The sequence below is a fragment of the Cryptomeria japonica genome, chromosome 6 (assembly GCF_030272615.1).
Source record: "Cryptomeria japonica chromosome 6, Sugi_1.0, whole genome shotgun sequence".
In the NCBI taxonomy this organism is placed as follows: Eukaryota; Viridiplantae; Streptophyta; class Pinopsida; order Cupressales; family Cupressaceae; genus Cryptomeria; species Cryptomeria japonica.
In genome coordinates this window covers 233988210-234014401 of record NC_081410.1, presented here as the reverse complement: position 1 = coordinate 234014401, position 26192 = coordinate 233988210, and the positions used below count along the sequence as shown (strand labels likewise).

The window sequence follows — 26192 nt, the reverse complement described above, 5'->3', positions numbered from 1 at the left end:
TTACAATGTTTACAATTTTTTTTCTGGGCTGGTTCACAATCATGCTAAATAAACTCAAGTATATACTTTATTTAAGTTGATTTTTTGGATTCACTTAAGGCAAAAGGCTAACACACATTTCAATGCAAAAAAAAAGAAAAAAGTTTTTTATGCTTTTTGACTAAAAGAAAACTCTACAATAACACACTTGTGCTATTCAGCTAAAAGCAAAGACTAAAGAATATAAGTAAAAATAAAGATTGAATGAGTTTGAATACAAAGGCAAACACTTCAATAAACTAAATTTAAATATTAGTACAAAACCACAATCTTCAACTTCAAATAAAGCTAAAAAACAAAGTTTGCAAATTGCTAAAAGCAATTTAATCTTCCTCAACACACATAACAAAACATTTCAATAGCAATTAAAAAGAAAAATAGGCATAATAAATTCTATCAAATGAAAAACGAATTAAATATTAACCATAACATTGAATAACAATTCCAGCAACAAGTAGGCTTGAGAATTACTATTAAAAAACTAAGTGCAAATGGCACTTATCTATAAAGTTTCATTGGAAAAATGCATTGGAGGATATTGGCAAGTTCTAATGGATTTCAGATCTCATAGAAAAGGGCAGAAAAATACAAATGGTCATATGTAACAATCACCACACACAAGCCATTTATTGTAAGTTTGCAAAGGTGGAACTACTCAAACCAGTTGATACACAGTTTGCTTCTTACTTTATTCTTCTTGACTGCCTTTGTGAAGTCAAAGGAGCTTTGTGTTCCATAGTTGTTAGTGATGCATGGCAGCCTGGAGACAATCTACATTATATACCGCAATTGAGGTGAGAGGTATGGTCCTTGATGACCATTTTTGGGCTGATGTTGAATTTGTTGTGAACTTGATTAAGCCCATACGTGAGGTGATCAAATTTGCAGATTCAGACAAGTTTGGGAGAAGTTTATGAAGCAATTGATTCCATGTGAGAAAGAGTCAAGAAGATAACAGATGCAAAAGATCTTTCTCTATATCCTTTGATAGAGGAAAAGTTACTTGGAAGATGGAACAAACTTAACACACCTCTTCATTGTGATGCATATGCCCTTAATCCTAAATGGTGTGATGTACAAGCGACCAACAAGAGGGCTCCACATCAAGACAGAGAGGAATGAAGGGGTTTTGGGTTGCAATAAAGAAGATTTATGGCCGAGGTGAGGATGCTTCAATTTTGAGGAGTCAATGGAATAAGTTTTCACATGGGCAAGGTGATTTTAGTTCTATGGAAGCTTTATATGATATGCAAGCAAAGAAAGGTCCTATAGAGTGGTGGTGGAATCATGGAGGTGAAGCCCCTAAATTGCAATCATTTGCAATAAGATTGCTCTCACAAGTAGCTAGCTCTTAATCTTGTGAGAGAAATTGGAGTACTTATGGTTTCATTCATTCACTAAAGAGGAACCGATTAGGGTCAAAGAAAGTAGAGAACCTAGTCTACATTCATAGCTGACTGCATCTTCTCTCTCGTGTAGATCCTGGATACAATGAGGGTCCTTCAGCAAAATGGGATCAAATTTCAACTGATAGAGAAGCTGCAGCCATTGTGGATGAAGTGGTTGAAGTAGATAACCTTACTGATTTACCCCCTGTTATTCTACCAACAGAGGAACCTAAGCTTGAGAGTGATGAATATTTGGAGAGCATCATAGCTGAGGACCTCGATATGGATTATCATGGCATAGAGAGTAGATGATAGATTTCTGATTTTTGTTTTATTGTTTACCTATCAGCTTGTGAAGCTATCAAGGTTTCTAAATTTCAATATGTAATTAGTATGACACAATGACATTTGTCATATGTGTACTACTACTTAACTTCAAAGTTAATGTTGAGCTTCAGTCTTTAATTTTTGACTCTTTATCACTTTTTATAACACTTCATCTCACTTTTCAATCTTGGCAACACTTTTGGAGGCAATATATTAATCCTTTAAAATATTGAAATCCCTCCTTGCCTTGGTGTCCAAATAGAAGTCTAACTTGCCTTTAAAAAAACTTGAAGAGGCCACTTTCCTAGGCGTTAAACAAGGGGAACACTTCATGAACTCATCACCCTTCACTTAAGTTATAAAGTGGCTTTATAAAATAACACTTAGTGAATAAAATCAAATATCAACCTGTCAACCTTAGAACTCACCAAGGCACTACTACGGAAAACATTGCACTCTGCACTTAAAGTAAGTGAATAAAATCAAATATCAACCTGTCAACCTTAGAACTCACCAAGGCACTACTCCGGAAAACATTGCACTCTGAACTTAAAGGAGATGGAAGCAAATACCAAGTGTTAAAAATAGCAAGAACTGCCCAAACCCTCAAATTGAAGATGCTACACACTAAAGCTGAAAGGAGAGTGCAGCCATAACCAACTGCCAAAACTAGTGGTTACTATAAATAGTAACTTCTAAAAATAGTAAGTCAACCAAGACTCCCAACTGACCAATCGGTGTTAACCAACACTTACTAAAAATATTAAGCCCTGAACAAGTTGTCCGAAATCACTCCAGAAAGTGTCATTCATCTCCATTAATTTGTCTTAACACACTAGCAACAACGAAATAGTTCTCTGATCCTGCAGACACCAATCCAAAAAGCAAACACCAGCTACGCTACAAGAGAACCTGAAAATGAGGACATTATAGTCAGCTAGCATGTATATGAGCTTACAATTAAAACTTTACTATTTCGCAAGACTTACCACCTTCAAACTACATGTGCCTAAAAATAGACATTTGGACTCTTATTTGTCAACTCCCCCCCAAGTGCACTTGTCTACTTGAAATTCACACTTACAAGGTTTAGGAATTGGACTTTGTTTAAAAAATGAACTTTCTCCTTTATGATGTGAACACCTATTCCTTACATGCACGCCTATGAACATGGCTCTTGAATTGTTCCCAAGTATTTTGCTGAATATGTTTACAAGGTGCACCTGTCCCCTAAACACACACCAATCATTAGCCTTGTGGATTTCTATCTTTGAAATCAAATCTCCTTTGCTAAGGCGCATATTTGTGCTCTAGGCATGCACTTGCATTAAACAATTTAAACTTTGATCTTTCTACCTCAATCGCCCATACCTAACATTGGTCTCCATTAAGAAGTGTGCACTTCGCAATTGGTAGTTTCAATTCACATACTTTAAACCAAGTCTCCTTTATAAGTGCACCCTTGTACATTGATTCTGTATTTAGTTTCCCTCATCTCCATTCACCTTTGTATGCAACTTAGACCCATTAATTCAAGCACACATCTTTGCGTATCATTTCACTTTGTATTCACACTAATGAGGTGTGCCCTTGCATACATAAATCGGCTTTTTCTTTCACACAATTAAATGTGCACCTGCTAGTCTGAAAGACAACTTTTAAAAATCACATTCCCTAAGGTAAGGTGCACCCCTATCTCCCAAGCATGCACCTACGAACTATCCTTGGAACCTTATTGATTTTAAATTCATTCCTATTTTAATGAGGTACGCACCTTTGAATAGACTAAAATAATAAAATTTCTATTGATCATTTTGAATTTTGAATTTTTTTTGAAGCACACACTCCATAAGTCCATTTCTCATGAAAATTTGTTCCTTCCACCAAGTGTGCTCTGACTTTAAGACTTAACCAATTGTAATGTACCCAACCATTTTTTTTTTCTGATTTTTAATGATTTCACAACAAAATATTCATGAACCCTTAACACCATATGATCACCAAGATCCCAAAATGGGCAGTGTGAGCATACGACGGAAGGATAGAAATAATATTAAATTATTTAGCTTATTTGTGGCAAGCAGCATAACTTTACTTTGCAATTACAAAATCTGAAAATGATTGGAAACAAGCTTTGGTGGGAAACCTTCCAAAATAAACAAATTTATAATAGCTCAAATGGAGAGCCATACTGAGTTACATAATCCAGCTATAAGTTATCAATCCTGGAAACATAGATTTTTTGAAGCAAATTAAATATACTTAAGCTAGCTACAATAATATTCAAAGACCCTGAAGATAAATCAAAAATATTAGATTATACTAAATATACTTGTTGCTATATCTAACCTCTATGGCCGAGTTTGGAGAGTGTATGGCAAGGTGGAAGTGTGCCAAATAAATGTTGCAGCACTGAAATCAAGCTATCATATACTGCAACTCCCCTAAGATTTAGTACAACAATAGATTCAATGATTAATTTACATCCTCAGTTTGGTCATACAACTCATGAAATTAAGTACAGCAGCAAGAGAAATGAAATCCAAACTTGCAAATCCTACAATTCCTCTTCACCATGGTACAGCAAGATAAAGATGTGCATCAAATAATAAGTACCGCAACCAATATATACCATAGCAGTTTATCACTCAGAAATAAAAGGTATGTCTGCTCCAACAATGTTCATGAAATGCTGTGAATAGAATAAGGAAAAGGGACTACTGAGCACAAAAGATGTATGGCCAAGATAACATCTTCAAAATGGTATGGTAGAGTGAAATATTCAAATAGACAAGTCAAGTCACATCCCTCTTTTGGATCAACACAGTAACCAATAAATATCATCTATCATACAAAATATGTATGGCAGACAAGGAAAAGGTTCCCAATATAATATCATGCCCAAAAAGGCAAAGCTACAACAAGATAAATCTGTCAACTAGAACAAGAACAACCACTAACAATATTAGCAAAAGAAAAGTTTGCTACTTAGCTTTAAAATAAAATATATCATTAAGGAAAACCACCACAAATCTAAACTTATTCTAAAATCTTCAACAACCTGGAAAATCCCAACAAGAAATCTGAAATCTAGAGATTATCTTCGAATGATATTCTAAAACTAGCACAAACTGCAAGCTTTCAACAAAATGGCAATCTCGGACTGGAATTGCTCAAATGGATAAGAGGGTGTCATCCTTGAATCCAAAAGGAAACTTGAGGTTTTTCATCCTCCAAATTTTAATGCCAAAAGGGTTTTTTAACTAAGTAGTGAGATGAACACAAGGGTTCCATATTCACAAAAGGGGTTTAGACAACAATGCAATAAAATTCCTGCCTGGCTCCTTTTATAAACTCTTTGGGGAAAATAATTAAAGACTATATTCAATTTCCCTTTTGCCTCCAAAACTTTATTTGAGAAGCATCTAGAAAGGCCTTCTAATAAAACATTACTTTTGGCCCTTTATCCTAGCTACACTTTATTAAAACTATCTTTAAAGTTGTCCTTTTATAAAATTATTTCATAAACTGACTAAGGAAAATTAAAGTTTTTTTTTTTAATATTTCCCTCATCATCCTCTTTAGCCTATGGAAAATGCACTAAGGTGCTCTTGATCGTCTTCACCTAAAGGGGGGCATAAGAATTTGCCCTTCCTAAAATTGCTTGCCCCCAAGCAATGCTAATTTAACTCCAAACTCTCTACAAATACTAGGATCCCAAATCAACCTTGAGAATAATCTGAATCCCTCAAGAGATGCAATGCATTCCTTTGAACATAGCTATCCCTAAACTCTGTTGATGTATCCTCTTTACAGCTTTGCCTTTCTTGCTTCCAAACTACTTTGCTTGTGAGTCGACAATCCCCTACAAAGCTTTCTTAGTTATGCCCAACTCTATTCCTACAACTTCTAACTTTTTTGAAAGCTATCCTTTGTGGAGAATGATTTCACCATTTAAATTCCATTGTGCTACTATGATTTGAACCAGAACCTCAAAATGAACATCATAATGATTGTTTTGGTTTCCATAACAGCATTTATTGGGGTCATAGCAGCTGCCACTCATTTGTTTGCATGTTCCTCAACTTTGTGTACTCCTTTGCCCAGTTCATGGTACTCCTCTTGAGGAGTGTTGTTGGGAAAAGGTTGTCATTGATGTCAAAAGGGATGCTCAGTTATGTCATTAATGTCAAGGTATACAAAACAGTGCAATTACTGTTACGTCTATGTCTAAGCATTTGAGTTCCAGAAAGACAATGACAAAGTATGTTGATGAGATATGCTGTTGTATGTTTGTAATATCATCTTGCATCTATTACAGTTGATTAAGGTGATCCAGAAAGGTTTGTGGAATGCTTATGAGGTCTACCTCTTAGACTTAGTGTTTACATCCGCAATTTGTTATGCTTTGCATTCTACCTCAATTGAGAGTCATGACCTATGGTTTGGAACCAAAGTAAAGTTGCTCGTGATGTATCATATTCCAAAGTTTCAAGAGTTGAGCTTCAGCAAAAAGAAAATTAGGAGTGACAAAGTGGCCTGCGCTAGTTGCCCGACTAGGTTGATGTTTCCAATTGACGTGCCAGAGGATTGTAATGTGTGCCAGCTGGAGATAGCATGTAGATGTCCATTGGGCCCAGTGGAACATGTATTGAGTAACGCATAGCGTGTCCCTTCTTCTGGAGTAACCTATGGGCTTTTGAAATTAGCCTATTACACATTTGTTTAAGGGTTATTCTTGTGGCCAGCTTATAGTTGCATTAATCTTGTTCTAGGCCGACATGTAAATGTAAATGTAATTGTAATTCATATATATAGTTGATCGAGGTTCATTCCTAGGGTGCCTATGATCATAAATTCATATAAGGTATAGTTGTGGTGATGTTGTGTGAGTAGCATCTCAATCATTGTGTGCAGCTTCATCAAAAGATCATATGCACTATGTGAGAGTGTTCTGAAGTTGTTCAAATCAAAAGAAAGTTGTGTATTCAGTTTTGAAGGTCCGCAATTCATATCTTTTGTACTTTGGTGGGATTGGTGTCTCACATACTAAATTGGTCCTTAGATCTTGGAGAAAGGGATCGGTGTCTCCTATAGGTTGGTGCCTGCAAATGTATTTGGGGATTGGTGTCTCTGGTAGGTTGGTGCCTACTTCATATTGTAAGTGATCTATCATTTTGTGAGGCTAGATTTGGATAGTAGATCTAAGAAGCTATTTTCACCATGGTTTTTCCTTCAGGGTTTCCATGGTTGATTCCTCTCCAATGGTAGCTTGTTGTAAGGCCTTAGCAAATTCTATCACGGTTTCCTTTACTCACCTTTCTCCTGTTTGAACCAATTCAAGTTCCCTTTTAAGCCTTTCTAGTTTTTCAATTGCCTACTTACTTTCCTTAGCCCTTGCTTCAACCTCTTGCTCCTTGAAAATTGCCATAACAACCTATTCTTCTACCTCCTAAAGTGTAAAATGGACTAATGCTAAGGAGTTCTTGGCTGAACTAAGCTCAAAGGTGAGTTCATCAATCTTTTCCTCATTTTTTTAGATGCATAAAAGGCCTTTTCACAAATTTGATGACAATATCCCTATTTCTTATCAAATATAGGCATTATAATTTCATTGATTCTAATGCCTTCTTTACTATTTGCAAATCTTAAGAGGAGCTATATGCCCAATCCTAGCAACACATACTTCATCCATTACGTCTTTCTTCTTCTCCTCAATCTAAGTTCTCTTTAAACATAAAATTAGATCTTCAATAACATTTTTTGTGCTTTCCAACTTCATTCTAGGACTTACACACCTTTCTTTTTTGTTGGAATGAGTTGTTTCTTCAACTCACGCAATTTTTCTAGCATCCACTTGATCTCTACAAGAATGACCTTTCTTTACTTGTTCTCGGTAGCAAATATTAACATCTCTACATAAAAAATGTCTTTGCAAGATATCCAAAAATGGGAGGAAAATTGTGTTAGACACACTGATATATTGGGGGGTTGAATCAATATATACCAAATATCAACTTCAAATCCAATTCATCATTAGGATCATTATTGGATCTTACTTTAACATTATAGCAGCTAACCAAGTGATAAACACAATCACACAACACAATGAACACCAGATATACGTGGAAACCCAGAAGGGAAAAACCATAGTGAGAATAGCTACTTGGATCTATTGCCCAAATCCAGCCTCATAAAGCAAATAAAGAACTTACAATATTTTGTAGGCACCAACCCACAGGAATTACAACCTCAAATGGAGACACCAATTCCCAATTACATTTGCAAACACCAACCTACAAAAGACACCAATCCATTAATCCAAGGACTCAGCACCAACCTCAATTACAACAAGATATATGAAAGATATGTCATGCAAACCTTCAAAGCTTAGCCTTCAACATCTCTCTAATCTGATATGCTTCAAAACACTCATACTGTGTGCATGAGATTTGCATTTCAGTTCCCACACTTACACACAAATTGAGCAGACAACTTACACAACTTCCGCAACAATTATCTTCTACTCACACTTTTCACTCCTTGGAATGAATCTAATCAACATTATTGTATGTACTCCAACAATAATTGCATCCTCAAGTCGTCCTAGAACATATTTACAACATCTACAATTCGGCCATAGGAATAAACCTTAAACCAAACGTGTAGTAGGCCCGGTCCAAAAGCCAACACATTACACCAAGAGTGAGAACATGCTATGTAATACCCAACACGAACTCAACTAGTCCCAAACAACTTTCACACAATTCTTCAATTGGTGCACGTTACTTGCCTCTAGCTTAGCCTTCAACATCTCTCTAACCTGATATGCTTCAAAACACTCATACTATGTGCATGAGATTTGCATTTCAGTTCCCACACTTATACACAAATTGAGTAGACAACTTACACAACTTCCGCCACAATTTATCTTCTACTCACACTTTTCACTCCTTGGAATGAATCTAATCAACATTATATATGTACTCCAGCAATAATTGCATCCTCAAGTCGTCCTAGAACATATTTACAACATCTACAATTCGGCCATAGGAATAAACCTTAAACCAAACGTGTAATAGGCCCGGTCCAAAAGCCAACACGTTACACCAAGAGTGAGAACATGCTATGTAATGCCCAACACAAACTCAACTAGTCCCAAACAACTCTCACACAGTTCTTCAATTGGTGCACATTACTTGCCTCTAGCGCATCCACCAGGAACATTAACATAGTCATCCAACTAGCTTAATGAAAACTCTGTCACTTCTAACTTTATGTCTAGTTGACCAAATCCACTAAATCTCTGGAATATCAATCTTCATATGCAACTTTACTTTACTTCCAAACTACAAGCCATAATTCACAGCTATGGCATAATGCGGAGCCATACACTATGACAGTGCAACTAGATGCACATACAGTTTTCGAGCCACAAAACTCAAAAAACTTACTGCAGATACTTCTGTACCTCCGCAATTTTGCTAGACAATCAGGAACCACTAATACCAGAACATCATGATAACAATAAGAGATCTTATCCCACAATACTTGACTCTGTCCATGTTGTTCTCAAATTCTCTACTATGACATGATAGTAATTCAATGCTTGACATCAATGACAACATAGACGGCACCTTTGACATCAATGACAACACAGAGAACACCTTTGATATCAATGACAACACCATGTCCAACAAATTGCTCGTAGGTGTGTAATGTCCTGGATTAAATTTATTTGATAATTTAATCAAGTTGCAGCAAAGGACATTTAATGAAATTATTTTATCAATCCAAATCCTCTGAAAACCACTTATCCAAAATAAATAAATTGAAATTTCTTTGTAGTTTCAGCAATAAACCTCACAGATTATGCACCCAACTGCACAAATTTCACCCAAACTTCAAGAAACTTCTTAAATTGATATGAAATGATTATTTCATATTTATTATATGAAAATACAATAAATTTGCTGTCATAAACAACACAGTAAATCTGCATGCAAATCTGATAGAAAACTGGAAGCAATTTGAAAGCAAACTCACTGCAAACTTCACCAGATATCAAGAATAACTCACCAAACTTCAAGCCAGCTTAATTAATGATAAAAATCTGAGTTTACACAGAAAAAAGAAGCAAAGCTGTTGTCCTCAATTTTTGATTTCAAAAATTGGACTATCACATGGAAATTTTTTGTTAAAAAATGGAAAAAATTACTCTATGGCATGCTTCCCAAGGCAGAAATTCGCCCCATCCTTGGACTGGATCGATCGTTGATCGATCCCCAAGCTACGTTTCGAATTTCGTCGCGTTTCGAGTCCGTTTGCTATGTTTTTGCTTCAATGTAGGGGAATTTTTCGATAATTACCAGTAACTGGTAATTTGTTTTTCAAAACCCCCTTGAAGCTTTTAGTCTTGTAGGGGAATTTTTCTCCAATTACAAGTTTTTGGAAACTGGTAAAAAGGGTTTTAAAACCCCCTTTACTAGTAGATTGACTTTTAAGTGTTTTGTAAAACTTGTAAATGGGTTTTTAAAACCCCTTTACATGTTTTTATGACTTAAAGTTATTTTTTATTTTTAAATAGAACTTGTAAATGGGATTTTAAAATCCCTTTACATGTTTTAAGTAAAATCACTTGTAAAGGGAATTCTATTTCCCTATTACAAGTAATTTAACTTGTATTTCCTTTTCTAAAACCCGAAATTTGCCTTAGAGGCAAAAATATGAACATTTTGAAAACTTGTATTTCCTTTTCTAAAACCCGAAATTTCTCCCATGCCTTTGCAAACTGATTTGGGTTCGAATTTTTTAGAGGAAAGATAGGGATTCCTTCCAAATGTGGATTTGCTGCAACTTTGAAGGATTCAAACCCTTGTTCTACGCACCTATCAAACTGATTTTCGCCATTTGTCTTCTTCAACGTTTTTTTTTCTGAATCTTGTATTCGTGCCATTTGCCATGGTTTGGAGGTTCGAATCTACCCATTCCTAAGGCGTTTTTGATTTAATCATAAATGCGTTGGATTCCAAACTTCATTCAAACCGTTTATGCGCGTTTTGGGTAATCGATTTGCAAAAACGCCCTAAAAACCAGTCACGTTTTTTGCAAGTTTCGCACCTTTCTCATTCAAGGTATGCTTTCAATTCTAAATCATTTTTGCTTTCTCTTGCATTCAATAATGAATCAAATCAGTTTCGAGCTACTTCCTTGGCATTTTTCATGGCATTTTTATAGCAAATCGGTTTTTCTTTGGTCACCATGCGTAGCTAAGTTTCTTCCTTTGTGTAAAATCTATTTAAAGGGCATCATCTTCCATGTTGGATTGATTCTCCAAGTTTGGATCTCTTCTCAACCTTGCAAGGTAATTTTTATTTTTTGTATTTCCTTTTTATTTCTTTCCTTGCATTTCCTTGTTTAGTTTTAGTTTTGTTCATGTTCATATTGGGTTTATGAGAGGAAATTCCCCATTTTACAAAGAAATTTGTAAAGTAAAGTTGTTCTTCCCCTTTGCAATTCTCCTCCTTTACTTGCATTCGGGTTTTAAAAACCCGATTGCAAGTAAGAGGAAAATTTGTGTTCTTCCCTTTTTTGGACAGAGACTTAACCTTCTTTAGTCCAAAAGATCAAGTTTCAAAACAAGAAAGATGTATTCTTCCCAATGTGTTCTTCCCAATTTGCAATCTTCCTAATTTGCAAAGAAATCTGCAAGTGTGAAAAGTTCTACCTCAAAATGTGTTCTTCCCTTTTTCTGGACAAAGACTTAACCTTCTTTAGTCCAAAAATCAAGTTTCAATGACGAAAAAATCAAGTTCTTCCCAAATTTCGGGTTTTGAAATCCGGATTGCAAGTTGAAAGTTCTTCCCATTTTGGCATGACAAAGTTCCAAGTGATCTTCCCGAAATTCATTTTTACCTATCCGCTTCCAATTCCCTCATCCGTACTTATCATCTTCGTCATTTCCCACATGCCTAAATACCTTTTTTTCGTCCATTCCTTCGATTTTCAGTTTGTAAATAAGTTTGCATTTGGATTTAGAAAACCAATTGCAAATGTGTTCTTCCCAACTTCCAAACTGAAAATTCATTCTCCTTCCATTTATTCATGCTTCGTGTTTTGCAAGTATAATTGCATTCGGAATTTAAAACCCGATTGCACGTTTACACTTCCCTCTTGTGTACTTGCAAAACATGTTTCAAAACCCGAAATAAGTCAAAAGCTTATTTTTCCACCTCTTATATTTCCTCTCACAAAGCCAAAATACGAAAGTTGAACTTTCCCATTTGGAGGAGTGAAAATGTCTAAAGATACTGACTTTGATGTTGCCTTGATACTCTTGGATTTACATTGCAGCATTCCCAGTTGTTTCCAGATGACAGATGTATCATCATCTCCCACTCCAAAAAAGATTAAATACAGGTATGATAAATACCAGAATGAAGTTCTGCAGTCACAGATCTCCTCCTCCCTTGATCATATCAAGGATACTGAGATACGGCGTGTTGACATATCCGAATTCATACAAAGGATTGAAGATCCGAAGGAGGGTGATATGCAACGGTTGCTGGACAGCCATATCCATCATGCCGCATCCTTTCCAGTTGCTGCCCTAGAACCAGAATTTATTCTAGCATGTGCTCATCATTTCGACAAAGAGACACGAGTCATTAAAAATGATGATGGAGAAGTGATCATTCGCCTGGATGCAGAAGCTATAGAGAGGGTTTTCAAAATACCTTCTGAAACCATTTATATAGAGATCTCCAAGCAAAGTGCAGCTGGATACTTTGCCAAAAGGGAGAAAGACTGTAAGCGTCATATCAACAAATGGATTCATGAACCTCGCACTGCGCTTACCAGATGGGCAAAGTTATATCGGTCTGATTTCAAGAATGAGATCGGTGATACTATTACTCTTCTTAGCCGTATGATGGGATTGGAGCATTCCAATGTTTTTGAACCTTGGATGTACCAATTTATTATGTTAGTAAGGCAGTCTCAGCACATCTGTTGGGGTGAGATCATCAGTGATGCTTTGTGTGAGCAACTTGCAGTCGTCCCTACTACCTTCACCTTCTACATGAATTCATATCTCGTGTATATTGCTGCGTCACTTAGACATTTCCCAGGTCTTTCCACCAAGGGTGACCGCATGCTTGTACCGGTTTGGGAATACTATGATCAGTTGCCTCAAAGATCAAGTAGGTCTCATTTCAGAAGGGTTCAGGACGCTTTCTTTGGTCAATATTTGTGTCAATTTGACAAGAACCTGAAGAACAAAAGAGTCTCAGATGAAGCATGGGAAAAGGTGAAAGAATATGGTTGTTTGTTTCTCCAATTTCCAACTTTTACCTACATGAGAGTTGGATGCTATGGCGGGCAGCCTTACATGCTCCCACGATACCCAACAGATAAGATTATTCTCATGGAATTGGCAAGGCAGATCATGGCTGTGCATACACATCAGTCAATTAAGCACAAGGTTGGCATGGGTATTTCTTCCAACAACCCATTGAAGATTGGTCAATATTCTCTAATGACTTCAATCAAGGCCAGGGCTATGGAGACTGAGTTGCAGGAAATTAGACTCAAAAGATTCAAACCTAGAGCTGATTTCGATTACCGAGGCATGAAGGAGAAGATCAAGAAAACCTTCATCCATGTACACCGGATAGAAGATATCTGGGTTGATCTCTGCACCGAAAAGGAGATTCGCAAGATGGATTACTGCCGACTCACTGCAGAACAAATTGTGGATCTAAACCTCGTGAACATGCCACAAGGTATGATTGATGATGGCAACGTTCTTGATCCTGAGTTTGTCAATCAGAATGTTGATGAGGCTCCGCTTCCTTCTATCCACTAGTCCCATAAGGAAGGCACTTCTATCTTGGATAGATTTCAGTCAGTTCTTGCCAATACCAATATCTGGCTTAAGAATAATGGTGTCAAGCTCATTAAGATTAAGGTTGGGAAAGAAGATGATTCTACAGGTCCTCTTGGGCGGAAGTCTGAAATTCAACTAGACAACAAAGAAGGTGCATCCTCTTCTAGTACGAGGATTAAATTGCGAGTCAGCCGTGCAATGGTGCTTCCTCCTCAGGAAATAACAGTTCAAGGCAAAGAGAAGCCACAATTGGAAATTCATGTGATTGATCCTGAAGCTTCAGAGGAAGAAACTCAATCTGATAATGCTCCTCAGTCGCTTTCTACAGAGTCCCCACATAATTCTCTTTCTTCACTTCCTATCGAGGTACCCATGTTTCCTCCTGTGATAGATGTGAGCTCTCAATCTGCCCCTTCAGTTTCAGAATCTCCGCAGAACATCCTTCCACTTTCAGTAGCAGAACCATCTCAAGGCCATCCTCAGGAAAATTTGTTGAATATCTTTTCGGAAGATCCTTCATATGTACCTGTGTCTGATATTGATACTTCTATGACCTGTTTTGAAGAGTTCATGACATCTTCATCACATCTTGTCGTCACTTAGCAGACTATGGTGGCTATCCAGATGGACACTTCTCCCAAGGTCACCACAGTTATTCAAACAGAAACTGCTTCTCCCTCTATCCCAGAATCAGAGTTAATGGCTTTACCTCCATGGCTCAGTTCCTTCACTGCAAAGAGGAAGAAGCAGGTGATCTCACCTGATCCCTTTGACTACCAACAATTGAAACAATCAAAACCTAAAGCTGTTAAGAGGGCAAAGATAGTTTCAAGGGTGACCGTTGATGAAAATCGGATGAGAGTGGCAGAAATTGCTGAACCAATATCAGATAAACCAGTTGAAGAAATGCAAGCAGCTGATTATCGGATCACCAAGGTTCAACTGGGTAAGCAGACTCATGAGGTTGTCAAGCATGATGCTCAACAAACAGTGGCTACATTGGTACAACGGTATGATGAGGTGTTGACCAAGAAAGATCAACTGGAAGTAGAGAATCAAAGACTTATGGCAGCCATCCAAAGTATTACTCAACCTTCAAGTGGAGAAGGCCAAGTAACTATTTCTTCCAGGGTTAGCGAAAAAATCCAAGGTATCGAGAGAGCCGCCCAAAAGTTTCAGGCCTTAGACACCTAGGTTGATCAACTACATGACTTATGTTCACAAGTCATAAGATAGGTATTTGAAACAATGGTTAAATTGGAGATCATTGAAGATAAGTTGAATCAAATCTCGGGTGCTTTCAAACTAAATTTGGAGAAGGTTGAGGGAAATTTAGTTTCTTGGCGAAAGATGCCTCAACATCAGTTGGGCGTTCTTCAGGTGCATGACGTAATTTCTTCCAGAGTCACGTACATTGAATATGAGGAACTTCTGGAGAACAAATCTCTTGTTCTCAAATCACTCATTGAAGAAATTGATGAAACCTTAAAGTTGCGTGAAGCAGTCTTTCAAGATGTTACCTCCCATTGTAAAAAGGCATCCTGCGACATTTTAAATCAGAATGATGAGCTGCTGCCCGAGGAAGAAGTTCTTGCAGATCTGCAACTCAAGATTCATGATGAATGGAGAAGTGAGCAATTCTCAGTCGCTTCCATTCAAATATTGATTAAGTATCAAACTGAGTTGCAGGAAATCCGGTCAGCATTGGAAAAGGGCAATTCGACGCTATGCCAATGCCATGATGTCATCGTAAAAACTAGGGTGGTGGCGATGAACACTCATGAACCAGATCCTGATGAATTGCAGAAAGTTATTCAAAAGTTCGAATTGTTCATATCTTCAAGAGTTGCAACTTAAGTGTTTTTAACACTTGTTGTAAAATTTTAAAACTGTAATTTCAGAATTGTAGTTTCCCTTTCGGCAAGTTGTCATCACTTGCATTTTTGTAATTGCAAGTTGTCATCACTTGCATTTTTGTAATTACTTGTAAGGCAACTACAAGTTGTGTCCGATTAGGACTGTAGTTGGAATAAGTCTTAGTTAGTTAATGAAGTCATAATTAGTTGTTGAATAGGTCTTGGTGGTTGAGGGAATTTCTCAAGTTAGTTAGGATCCTCCCACCTTTTTCTCAAGGCTCCTCTCCTATAAATAGAAGAGAGGGTCCTTTGTAATCTGGATCTTTTGGGAAAGCAAGCAAAAACCCTGCCAAATTTACAGCAAGAAGTCTTTGAGCTTATGTATGTGAATTGAAGGTTTTGAAGAATAGTAAAGAAGGATTACTCAAGTTTTGAGTCTTTGAGGTACATGTTTGAGTTTGAATCTTTTTATTTCTTCTATGCAAAGTGTTTCTAAAGGAGCTTAGTCCAATCTGATTTGAAGTCTTTGAGCTGCAAGTAGAGAAGATTAATTAAAATAGGAAATTCTCTAGAAGGAGCAGCAAGTCTTTGAGCTTGCGTCTATTCTTGAGAAAAAATTATTGTTTGATAAGAAATAGCAGCAAGTCTTTGAGCTTACATTAATTCTTGTCTTTGTGTTAAAAGAATAAATCATTCCAGTCTTTGAGCTATTGTCTTTTATTCATTGTAAAATTTAGTATAGCAAAGGGTAGATAGGACTTCCAATAGTCAAGTCTTTGAGCTTGATATTGTTGTCCCGTCCCGAAGGAAGTGACGTAAGTCTTTGCGCTTTCAGGAAACTTCATTTCCTTTCTCTCATTTTACTTAAAAGTGGTTATTACTATTCATATTCAATCGCTATCCTTTTCTGTGAAGAGAAAAGGATATTGTCTTTCTTGAAGAAAGAAGGAAAACTGTTATACCATCCTGTTTTTATTTCAGTTTTAGTTAGATAGGGGGAGCCTTCCCTTAATTAGGAGAGTTTTTACTCGTGTGCTGTGGTTGAAACCACAATTTTGTATATTTCCCCAAGTGTACAAAATTTTCAACCGACAAAAGCCACGGCCTCAATGCTGCCAATAGACTTATACAAACTCAAGATACAAAATCATACTCAAAACAGCTGCAAACTAAAGAAGTACTAAACTAATCAACTGAGTGATAAGATATGAATGATACCTTGACTCCCGTCCTCAGAACTTGGTAATCCGACTCCCATCCTTAGATAACCTAGAAACTTTCAAACTCCCGTTCCACAATATCCTTCCCCACTAGTTTATTAGCCACTGAAGAAACAAGTTGAAGCTCAAACTAAAAGCCGAATTATAAATGCCCAAATTTCTTAATTATTAAATTCAAATTGGGTGCCCAAATCCCACTATTTGAAATGAAGGAAACTTTCGTGAAAAGGATATGTCCATTTTTATAAACTTTCATTACAAAGCCACTAGTTGCCAAAATTGCCCAAGGATGCCAAGGAAATTTCTAAAAAACCCACACCCACAAAGTAAGGACATTAATTTAATATCTATTTGTTTGAGGAATGTGGATTTTCATCAAAACAAATAAATTATTAAATTAATATTATTTTTCCAAATTGTCCAAAGGCCTCAACTTACTTCTAGACAATGGGAACTTAATATCTTTAGTAAGTTTCCATTGTTTGAAAAAGGGGACATGACAAGTCCTCCCTTCCCAAAATCGCTTGTCCTTAAGCAATTGTAATAATGATGCTTTGAAATCCTAATGCCAAAACGATCTGTCATGAAAAACTGCATATTCTGTGAAATGTTGCATCTTCTTTTCAAGCATCCTGAAAAAGTGTACCTGTGCTTTATAATATTGTGAAGATGATATTCAATATGCAAAATATTACTCCATATTTCCTGTGGTTTTGTAGTATGCCTTGCATCGTTTTTAAACAATAACCCCCTCTTTTCAACTTCTTTCCAAATCTGTATTTATGTAATGTCACCAAGGAAACTAGACAAGATGCTCTTGCAATCTTTCTTAAAGTAAGAAATTTGTTTACTGCAGCATATTGGAAGGTTAAACAAAAAGTAAAACCTTCAATAAAGTGAATACCAAACTTGGAAACAATCACCTCTTTTGCCTTGGAGTTGAGGAGATACTCCCTACAGGAAACAACACAAACTGCTTTGAACTTGGCCACAGTTTGAAGAATGCTTGATGCATATTTAGGAGCAGGTTTGGAACACTAATGGCACATATAAGAGACAGAAAATGGTATCATCAAATAGCATCTCATGCTCCGTCCACTCTGAAAATTGATTTTGTAACACAAAGGCCCTTCTTACGGAAGAGTATGCACTTTCTGAATCCTTCCACAAGCACAATCTGATCTCCACATTAAATTTTCAACATGAAAGTAGAAAATAATTTTATGACATGTTCTATAGAAAACCTACTGATGTGCTTGATAGCTTCCACCTTGAGACACTTCCAAAACAATCCCGGTTGCAAGGCAAATAGTATTTTGGATTTCTAGCTAGAAGTGCATTGTCATTTGGCAACTCGAATTTAAGACTTCTAAAACATTTGTTGATGTTATAGGTCTGGTTCTTTCTGCTATTGGGACTGTTATAACAGCCTTTACAATAAATACCACAGCCATTACATCTTTTGAAAAAATATCTTTCATTCACCTTAACATTGCTGAGATACATAACATGAAAATGCATAACCGAAGACATTACCTCAACCTGTGAGGAGACATTTTCAGCCTCTTGGATTGAACTATAAGATCCAAAATACAAAAGAAGAGTAACAATACAGCAGAAAAATTCATTCCATGGTATTCTAAATACCAAAAAAATAAACAACAACCTTTTCGGTTGGAATATGATGAACTCTGGAGAATCCTTTGGCACAAACTTGACATTCTTTACATTTTCATTTAAAATATTAGTGGCCAAAACATCATCAACATAATAAACCATGATGGAAATACCATGTCCTCTATGGAAGGAAGAAAATTATAAAATACAAAGAAACATCCATTCTGAAAAAATCATCTTCCATCATCTTTTGTAATCCCCTTTTCCATGGCTCTTCACTCCAATAAAACCAAACCCAATGTACTCTACCTTCCTCACATGTCTAACATGAACCAAAGGAAATCTGAATTCTTTCAAAGAAAAACTAATATTAAGGTTCTCATCATACCTTGTGAACTCCTCTTTTGAAACTTTGAATTTCATTTTATCAAATTTCTTGAAATCCACTCTTTGCATTAAGAACCAAATACTACTCTTTTCTGAAACTCCATACTCAAAAGAAAAAGCACATGAAAAATATGGAACGTTTAGCACATGATATGAGATGATTACCTTAGCATTACCCTCCCATACTTCTTGTGTTGCCATCTCCTTCTTCACCATTAATTGTTAAGTCAAGCTATGAGGCATAAACTTGAATTTTATGTGCTCTTTGCAAATCACTATCAATAGGTAGCTTGATATCTGTTGTCATTTTATGACACCCTTGGTCCATCAGTGGGAACCGATCAGAGATATGTTCTATGGACCAGCGCTGCCTCAGTTGATCAAAGAGAAAACAATGGAATCATGATGTATGAAGTGTTGTCTTGTTGGAACTCCGGAACCCCCAGGTTCCCAAGTTCCTAAGTCTTCTCTTCCTCAACCTAGGAACCCCCGGGTTCCCAAGTTCCTAAGTCCTCAACCCCGGAACTTCGGAACCCCAGAATCCCGAAATCCCAAGCCTAAGTCTTCCCAACTTCGGTAACCTGTGTTTCTAAAATCTTCCCAACTTCCTTCTGGCTTGCAACACTTCCAGATGGCGTTATCAACACTCAAGGCTCTTAATGCTCCAACAACTCTTGCGACTTATACATCTTTTGTGGAGCTACAGGGGTGCATTTAATGATTTTTGTAGGATTTCCATCAAGAGAAGTATAGGGCCATGCTTATTTGTGGTTACTTATGTCAAGCCTGCATGCTCTGACTTTGGAATGTCAGTAATCCACCTTCTAGAAGTGCCTTTCTTCTTGGGATTGCATTTTCAGGGTATGGCTAGGTTGCTTGCATGTACACAATGTTAGGTGCATGCACTTCCCTACATTCCCTGACTGACATTTCCTTGCACACACAAAGGTCAAGGCTTCTCTCCCTTGACCAATGGTCTCTCCTATGCGACCAGTTTTCTATATAAGGCTGTTATGTCTCATTGTAAAGGGTTCTCTCCCTACTGGCTTGAGCTATTCTATGCTCTTTCACTTCTCTTGAAGACTTGTATTTATCTTGCATTTCTGCAACTGTAAGTTTGGCCATTGGCCTTATAATGAGTTGAAATCATCATTGTTGCCTTACTTCAACTTATGTATGTTGTGTATGTTTTCTTACCTTCATTGTAAGTGTATGTTTGTGGCTTTCTTTCACATATATGTTGTGTTAACCTGTTTCTGGGTGTGACTTGTGGGCAACCTTCTCCCCTCTTGACATTCAGCAAGTCCTAACCTCCATACGTGCATTAAGGTCATTCATGCAACTGAAGTTTGTGCATCTCCTGGGTATTTCAGTTGATTCTTTGTGCCATTTCGGGTGGGAAGAGAAACATCTCTTATCTTGGTGCATCACCTCCTTGCATTTTTCGCATTTCTCTCTTCCCTTTTCCTCTGCAAGTTGTTAGGATAGGTTTAGAAGTAAGATTTGAAGTGTTGAGTTGGTTCAACACCTGCACTTGGATTGAGAAGGAAGCCAGCCTTCTCCAGAGATTCAACCCCCTTGCGCAAGGTCCCACACTTCGGGGTTGTTTCCATGTTTCACAAGGTTGTTGAGTTGATAGCTCAGCAAAGGTGCAAGCTTCTGTGATAACAATACCAACTCAAAATATGAAGAAACATTGGTGTGTTCACCATCGATAGCATGTTAACCACTCCATAGATGATTCTAGTAGCACATATCTAAACATTCTACTTTGCTGATTTGAAGGTAAACGAATGATAACTAAGGCTCACCTAAGAATATCAAAAATATGGATGATATAAGTCATTGTTGTTCTTAAACTCGTGATATAAATTTCCTCACAAATCTTTTGTTCACTCCAAACTCCAAAGGATAAATAAGGTCCTTCCCTTCAAGAAGCTATAATTCTATAGTATAGCCTTCTTCATGAAACCTACATTTTGTGGGAAAATTGATATCCAAAACACAAAAGGACAACTAATCGCAAAATATTGAATATCAAAATGATACCAACTTTGATAAACATGACCAAGCTTTAAGCATCCCAAGTTGGTCACCTCCTTTTGGGTAACACCAAGAATTTTGTCTTCAAAAATGATACCTGGATCCCATGAATGTTTTAAAAGTTGTGGACATTCATCCTTCACCATGTGGTTAGTATGCATTACAGACTTCATGTGAATCTGAATGCAATAGGAAGAGAAATTAATAATGATGCCTCTTTGAAACTTAATCTTCAAAACATTACTAGGATCCCATATATAAGAACACTTTGAAAAATGATCTACCCTTGCATGCTCTCCAAAATGACAAGAATCTTGTTGTAAAGAAAGTGACAAATCTGAAAAAATTTCTTACCTTTGGCTGCAAGCAGAAAACTCATCCTCATTTTCCAAAAGAAATTTCTCAACAACTCCATTTTTCTGACCCAAAACCCATGAATAAGGGCTAGCCACTATGTTACTCTGAAAAGAATATTCATCCCAAATGCTCCTCTATAGATCAATTAATGGCTCACCGCGAGCATGATTCAACATTTTTTCACTTTGAACAAGTAAATCCTTTTCTCTAAGGTCTACACTAACATTTTTCTACCATACACAATCATTTGAAATCAAATTTCTTTTAAAGGTTCCCAAACTTCACCATTAGAATCCATTCGAACAACTTCCTCAATTGTGAAGCTTCACATTCAACATATAATGATGATTTTTCATTGATTTCATCAAAGAGAACTTTTTCTTGATGTGAATGCTCATTTAAAACTATTGAAAAATCTATTTCAATTAAAATGTCTTTACCTTCAAACTGCTGGATTCAAATTTTCTGCTCTTCCTCCTTGATAGGCTCAATGATGTCCTCTGTCTCTACTTTCATTCGCTCTTCTTGATTCTTCATATTTGCAGTCTTATCTAATTTATCTTCTTCCTTGCTTCTTCTCATGAAGTACTCATTAAATGGTACTTCAAATCTGCCCTCTGAAAGGTACTCCTCAAAAGTTTTGAAAATCTGTCTTGAGGCATATATTTTCCTATAAGCTCTACAAATTTGTAAAATGTATGGGATGCCTTATAACCTCTAAGTTTTATTTAATATTCATCAAACCCCTTAGAAATTTTGGAAACTAAAACATCATTTTTCAAACTCCTCAAAAAGGATTTGTAGAACCCTACCATGATATGCAACTAAGAACCCTACAAGTTAGCAAGATCTTAGCTCCGATACCACTGTAATGTACTAAATTAAATATTTGATAATTTAATCAAATTGCAGCAAAGGACATTTAATGAATTAATTTATCAATCCAAAATCCTCTGAAAATGACTTATCCAAATTAAACTGAAATTTCTTTGTAGTTTCAGCAATAAACCTCACAAATTATGCACCCAATTGCACAAATTTAACCCACACTTTAGGAAACTTCTTTAAATTGATATGAAACGATTATTTCAGATTTATTACATGAAAATACATAAATTTTGCTATCATAGATAACACAATAAATCTGCATGCAAATCTGATACAAAACTGTAAGCAATTTGAAAGAAAACTCACTGCAAACTTCACTAGATTTCAGGAATAACTCACCAAACTTCAAGGCAACTCAATTAATGACAAAAATTTGAGTTTACACAGAAAAACCAGCAAAGCCACAGTGTCAATGCTGCCAATATACTTATACAAACTCAAGATACAAAATCATACTCAAAACAGTTGCAAACTAAAGAAATCCTAAACTAATCAGCTCAGTGATAACCTCTGAATGAGATATTTCTTTGGTATTCCTTGACTCCCGTCCTCAAAACACCCTAGTAATCCCCTAACTCCCGTCCTTAAATCACCAAGAAACTTTCAAACTCCCATTTTACAATCTTCTTCTCCATTGATTTATCAGCCGCTGAAGAAACAAGCTGAAGCTCAAACTAAAAGCCAAATTCTGAATGCCCTCCAAATACCCAAACTTCTTAATAAATTAAATTCAAATTGGCTGCCCAAATCCCACTATTTGAAATGAAGGAAATGTTCATTTTTAGCAACTTTCATTACAAAGCCACTAGTTGCCAAAATGCCCAAGAATGCCAAGGAAACTTCTAAAAACCCACACCCACCAAATGAAGACATTAATTTAATATCTATTTGTTTGAGGAATATGGATTTTCATCAAAAATAAATAAATTATTAAATTGATATTATTTTTCCCAGAGTGTCCTATGGCCTCAACTTACTATATCTAGATAGTGGGAACTTAAAATTTTTAGAAGTTTCCATTTTAGGAAAAACGGGGACATGACAAGGTGCGACTTGATATTCAAGTCTCACAAGGATAACTAGTTCTAAGATTTTAACCCCTTGGCAAGAATGATCCACATATCTTAGCAAATGAAATTTTAATGATGCACATTTCTCATCATCTCTTGCTTCTCGAGGGGTTATTGCTGCAATCTCATATGCTCCATTAAAGTTTGTCATCCAAGGAAGGTCCTGAATAATTGAACTTTCAATCACTTTTAGAAGAAACTGCACTACTTGTGAATTCACTGCTTTACAAGCATCATATGTTTAGCCATCAACTATCTCCCTCAAAATATCCTTTTTCACATTCTTGAGAGATCCAATGATGTCAATTGCATTGTGAATTTTGGAATGACGGCACCTTGCACGTGAACTAACCACATGCTATCTTTTGTCAAGACCCATTACTTACTCCACTTCAGACTTCAGTATTATGTACCTCAAACAATCACCTGGATCCCTTACTCTTATAAGAAGACAACCTTGAGCGAAAGGATCTCTGTGCCTTTTGCTACAAGTTGTGTTCTTCACTTTTTCACCCTCCTTAGATCGCTTTCCGTGATGACCACAAATTTGCAATGGTATAGTATGAAGCATCAAATCTCTACTAGTATCACTACCTTCATGCCTTCAGATATAATTAAGGAGATAGTCAAACTACTTAACATTAGTTGCTGATTTTGTCAACTCAACACTTCCCTTGACTTCTACAAGCATGTGCCTATCGACGGAGTCTTTCTAAAAATCAATCTCATATATTTCTAGGATTAGAACATCCCTTTCATTTTCAGATCTGAAAGCACAAGAGTGGTCCAAGTGTCCTTCTCCTTCTGCTGCTATATTTGAATGATTTGCATCAAAACCACTATTCTAGTGGCTCAAGAATTTGGGATTTACCAAAAGATTCTTCACTTTCTTCTTTATTGCTACCCTATAAATCACCTTCAAATTGCAAACTCAATCTTTGGGAGATTGATGGGAGATTCTTGAGCAAAAACACCATTTTCGACTTCCTCCTATATGGTGGATTCCTCCATGATCTGCTTCCTCCCAATTTTTTGTAGTCCACATTGTCCTTTCTTCAGCTCATGCTCCACCATTTTTTCCTTGACCTATTCTAGCAGTTTTGGCTTACGTGCATCCATCACAATTTTAGGTGTACTTTTGTAGTATAATGTGTTTCAAATTTCTACTGAATCTAGAAGCCATCAATGTTCAGAGTAGTTTTGTTTAGCAAAGGCATAGCATGTGGTGTTCTGAGGCTGCAAATATGCATGATTTTAATAAGTTTTTTCATAGACGCAGAATGTATCCAGCCCCAAAAAAAAATTTCTCTGACATATTACACCCGCATAACTGTACACACACCCAATTCTGATTTGACAACTTAGCAATAAATATTTAATTAAAACAATTCTCCTTCTGGCCCTCTATAAGTTGGGTCGCAAACAACCATTGGCATATGGCTTGGCTGTGAACCAAAAAAAGAGAAAGAAAAACATGAAACGGATTTTGGAAACTTCAGCTGAAATTAAAAAATATAAAGCCAAATGTAAAGCTATAATCATAGCTAGTGCTCCATTCACCTCAACTCAAAACAATTCCAATCATGTTTCCGATTGAAGTAGATTACTAGAAATGCGGAACAAAATTCTACGAAAGTTACCCAGAAATGCTTTGGCAAGTAACATCGCGTAAAATCTTTGTTCAAAACCAGTTCCAGGGTATCGGTAAACCTGAAACAATTTCTGCAAGTTCCAACTAACTAGGCCACTAGTAAGGTCAGAGAAGACAACTTCTGTACGAGTTCTTAGATAGATAGATAGATATTTACCGAAGAGGGCATCCAAAATAACATTCAAGAGACGCCCGTAAGCGTTTTTCCTACGATTTCTCTATTTTCTGCCAAAATTCAAAGTGTAAATTTTGTTCCAAAAAAACATTTTAAAGTTGTGATGAACTAGTGTCGAAGATGAGTATACCTCATCATATGGAACAGCAGATACAGAAAGATCACTGAGCGGAATAACGCCTCCAAACCAGCCCCTAGTTGACAGAAACAAGCCAACTGCTGCAGAAATTGAAGCCAGTCCAATTCGCCGGTTGATTCGTTTATCGGGAACAACCGTATCCACTACCTTATTGCTTTTATCTTCAGTTTTAACATCTTGATTTGTCTCCTCGTTTGTGACTTGGCACCTCCACTTTCGAGTCCGACGATTTGCAGTGGAAATATGTGGATGAAAAGTGGTTGGAGCGTGCAGACTGTAGATGCGATTAATGGGAGCGAGACTGATACACGACATCCTCTCTTTCTTCACCGGTGCTATCGCCTCCCAATTCCCATATTCGATTCTTTATATCCAATGGATAAATGTACTCGTAACTAAAAAATACGCTACGCGCCATGGTGACAAAGCGTCTCAGGCTCCAATGTAAATCGTCTAGATCCTTATGCATCGCTTAGAATAGACATTTATGTTTCTTATGCCATAGGGAAAGTTTCAAGAATAGGTGACTTTACTGGTAGGGCTGGAATTATAAACAATTGGGAAAGATTCTTATGGCCATGGTTTGAGAGAATATTTGAAGGTTCTAAAGTTCTTTTGTTAAGAGGTTGGGATATAAGAAAACACAAGTAAGAACAAAATTGTTCACACGGGTGGTAGAGTTGGTTTGGGTCGTGGGTTTACTCTCCATTGATTTCGGGTTCAACTTTCTGTCAGGGTTAACCCGATGCATAGGGCTTGCGGGGACTTTGTGCATCTCAGGGGACTAGTCTCACCTCTGCTCACCTCACGAATCAAGGACGCTGGGCAGAATTGTGGGGATACCCCTGAGTTAACCAAAAAAAAAATAAGAACAAAATTATGAGCTTGTTTTTTTAGGTGAAAAAAATAGTAAGTTATTTTTTTCTTTCAGGGAAGCTTTATGGAGATTGTAGAAGAGTACAAGTACTTAGAAATTGACTCTTACAATTTAAGTTCAGGTTGGAAGACATGTAGAACAAAAAGATTCAAGGGAGATGGAGAGCTTCTTAAGTCCTTCAGAACAGGTGCAGGAAAGCATAATTATGTGACTAGAAAACCAAGAAAACTCTTTTTAGTTTATTGGTTGTTCTAGTTGTCCTCTATGGTTA

The 26192-nt window shown here is 36.7% G+C and overlaps 1 protein-coding gene across 1 annotated transcript in view; it reads right to left on the bottom strand.

Annotated features, from left to right (window-relative positions):
* Window positions 1-25506, bottom strand: part of LOC131071473 (thioredoxin-like protein HCF164, chloroplastic) — a 32964-nt gene extending 7458 nt beyond the window's left edge. The window contains exon 1 of the mRNA XM_058007347.2: window positions 25036-25506. Coding sequence (XP_057863330.2) covers window positions 25036-25359 — 324 coding nt within the window. The 5' untranslated portion in view covers window positions 25360-25506. The remainder of the gene's footprint in view (window positions 1-25035) is intronic.
* Between the last annotated feature and the right edge of the window lie 686 nt (window positions 25507-26192).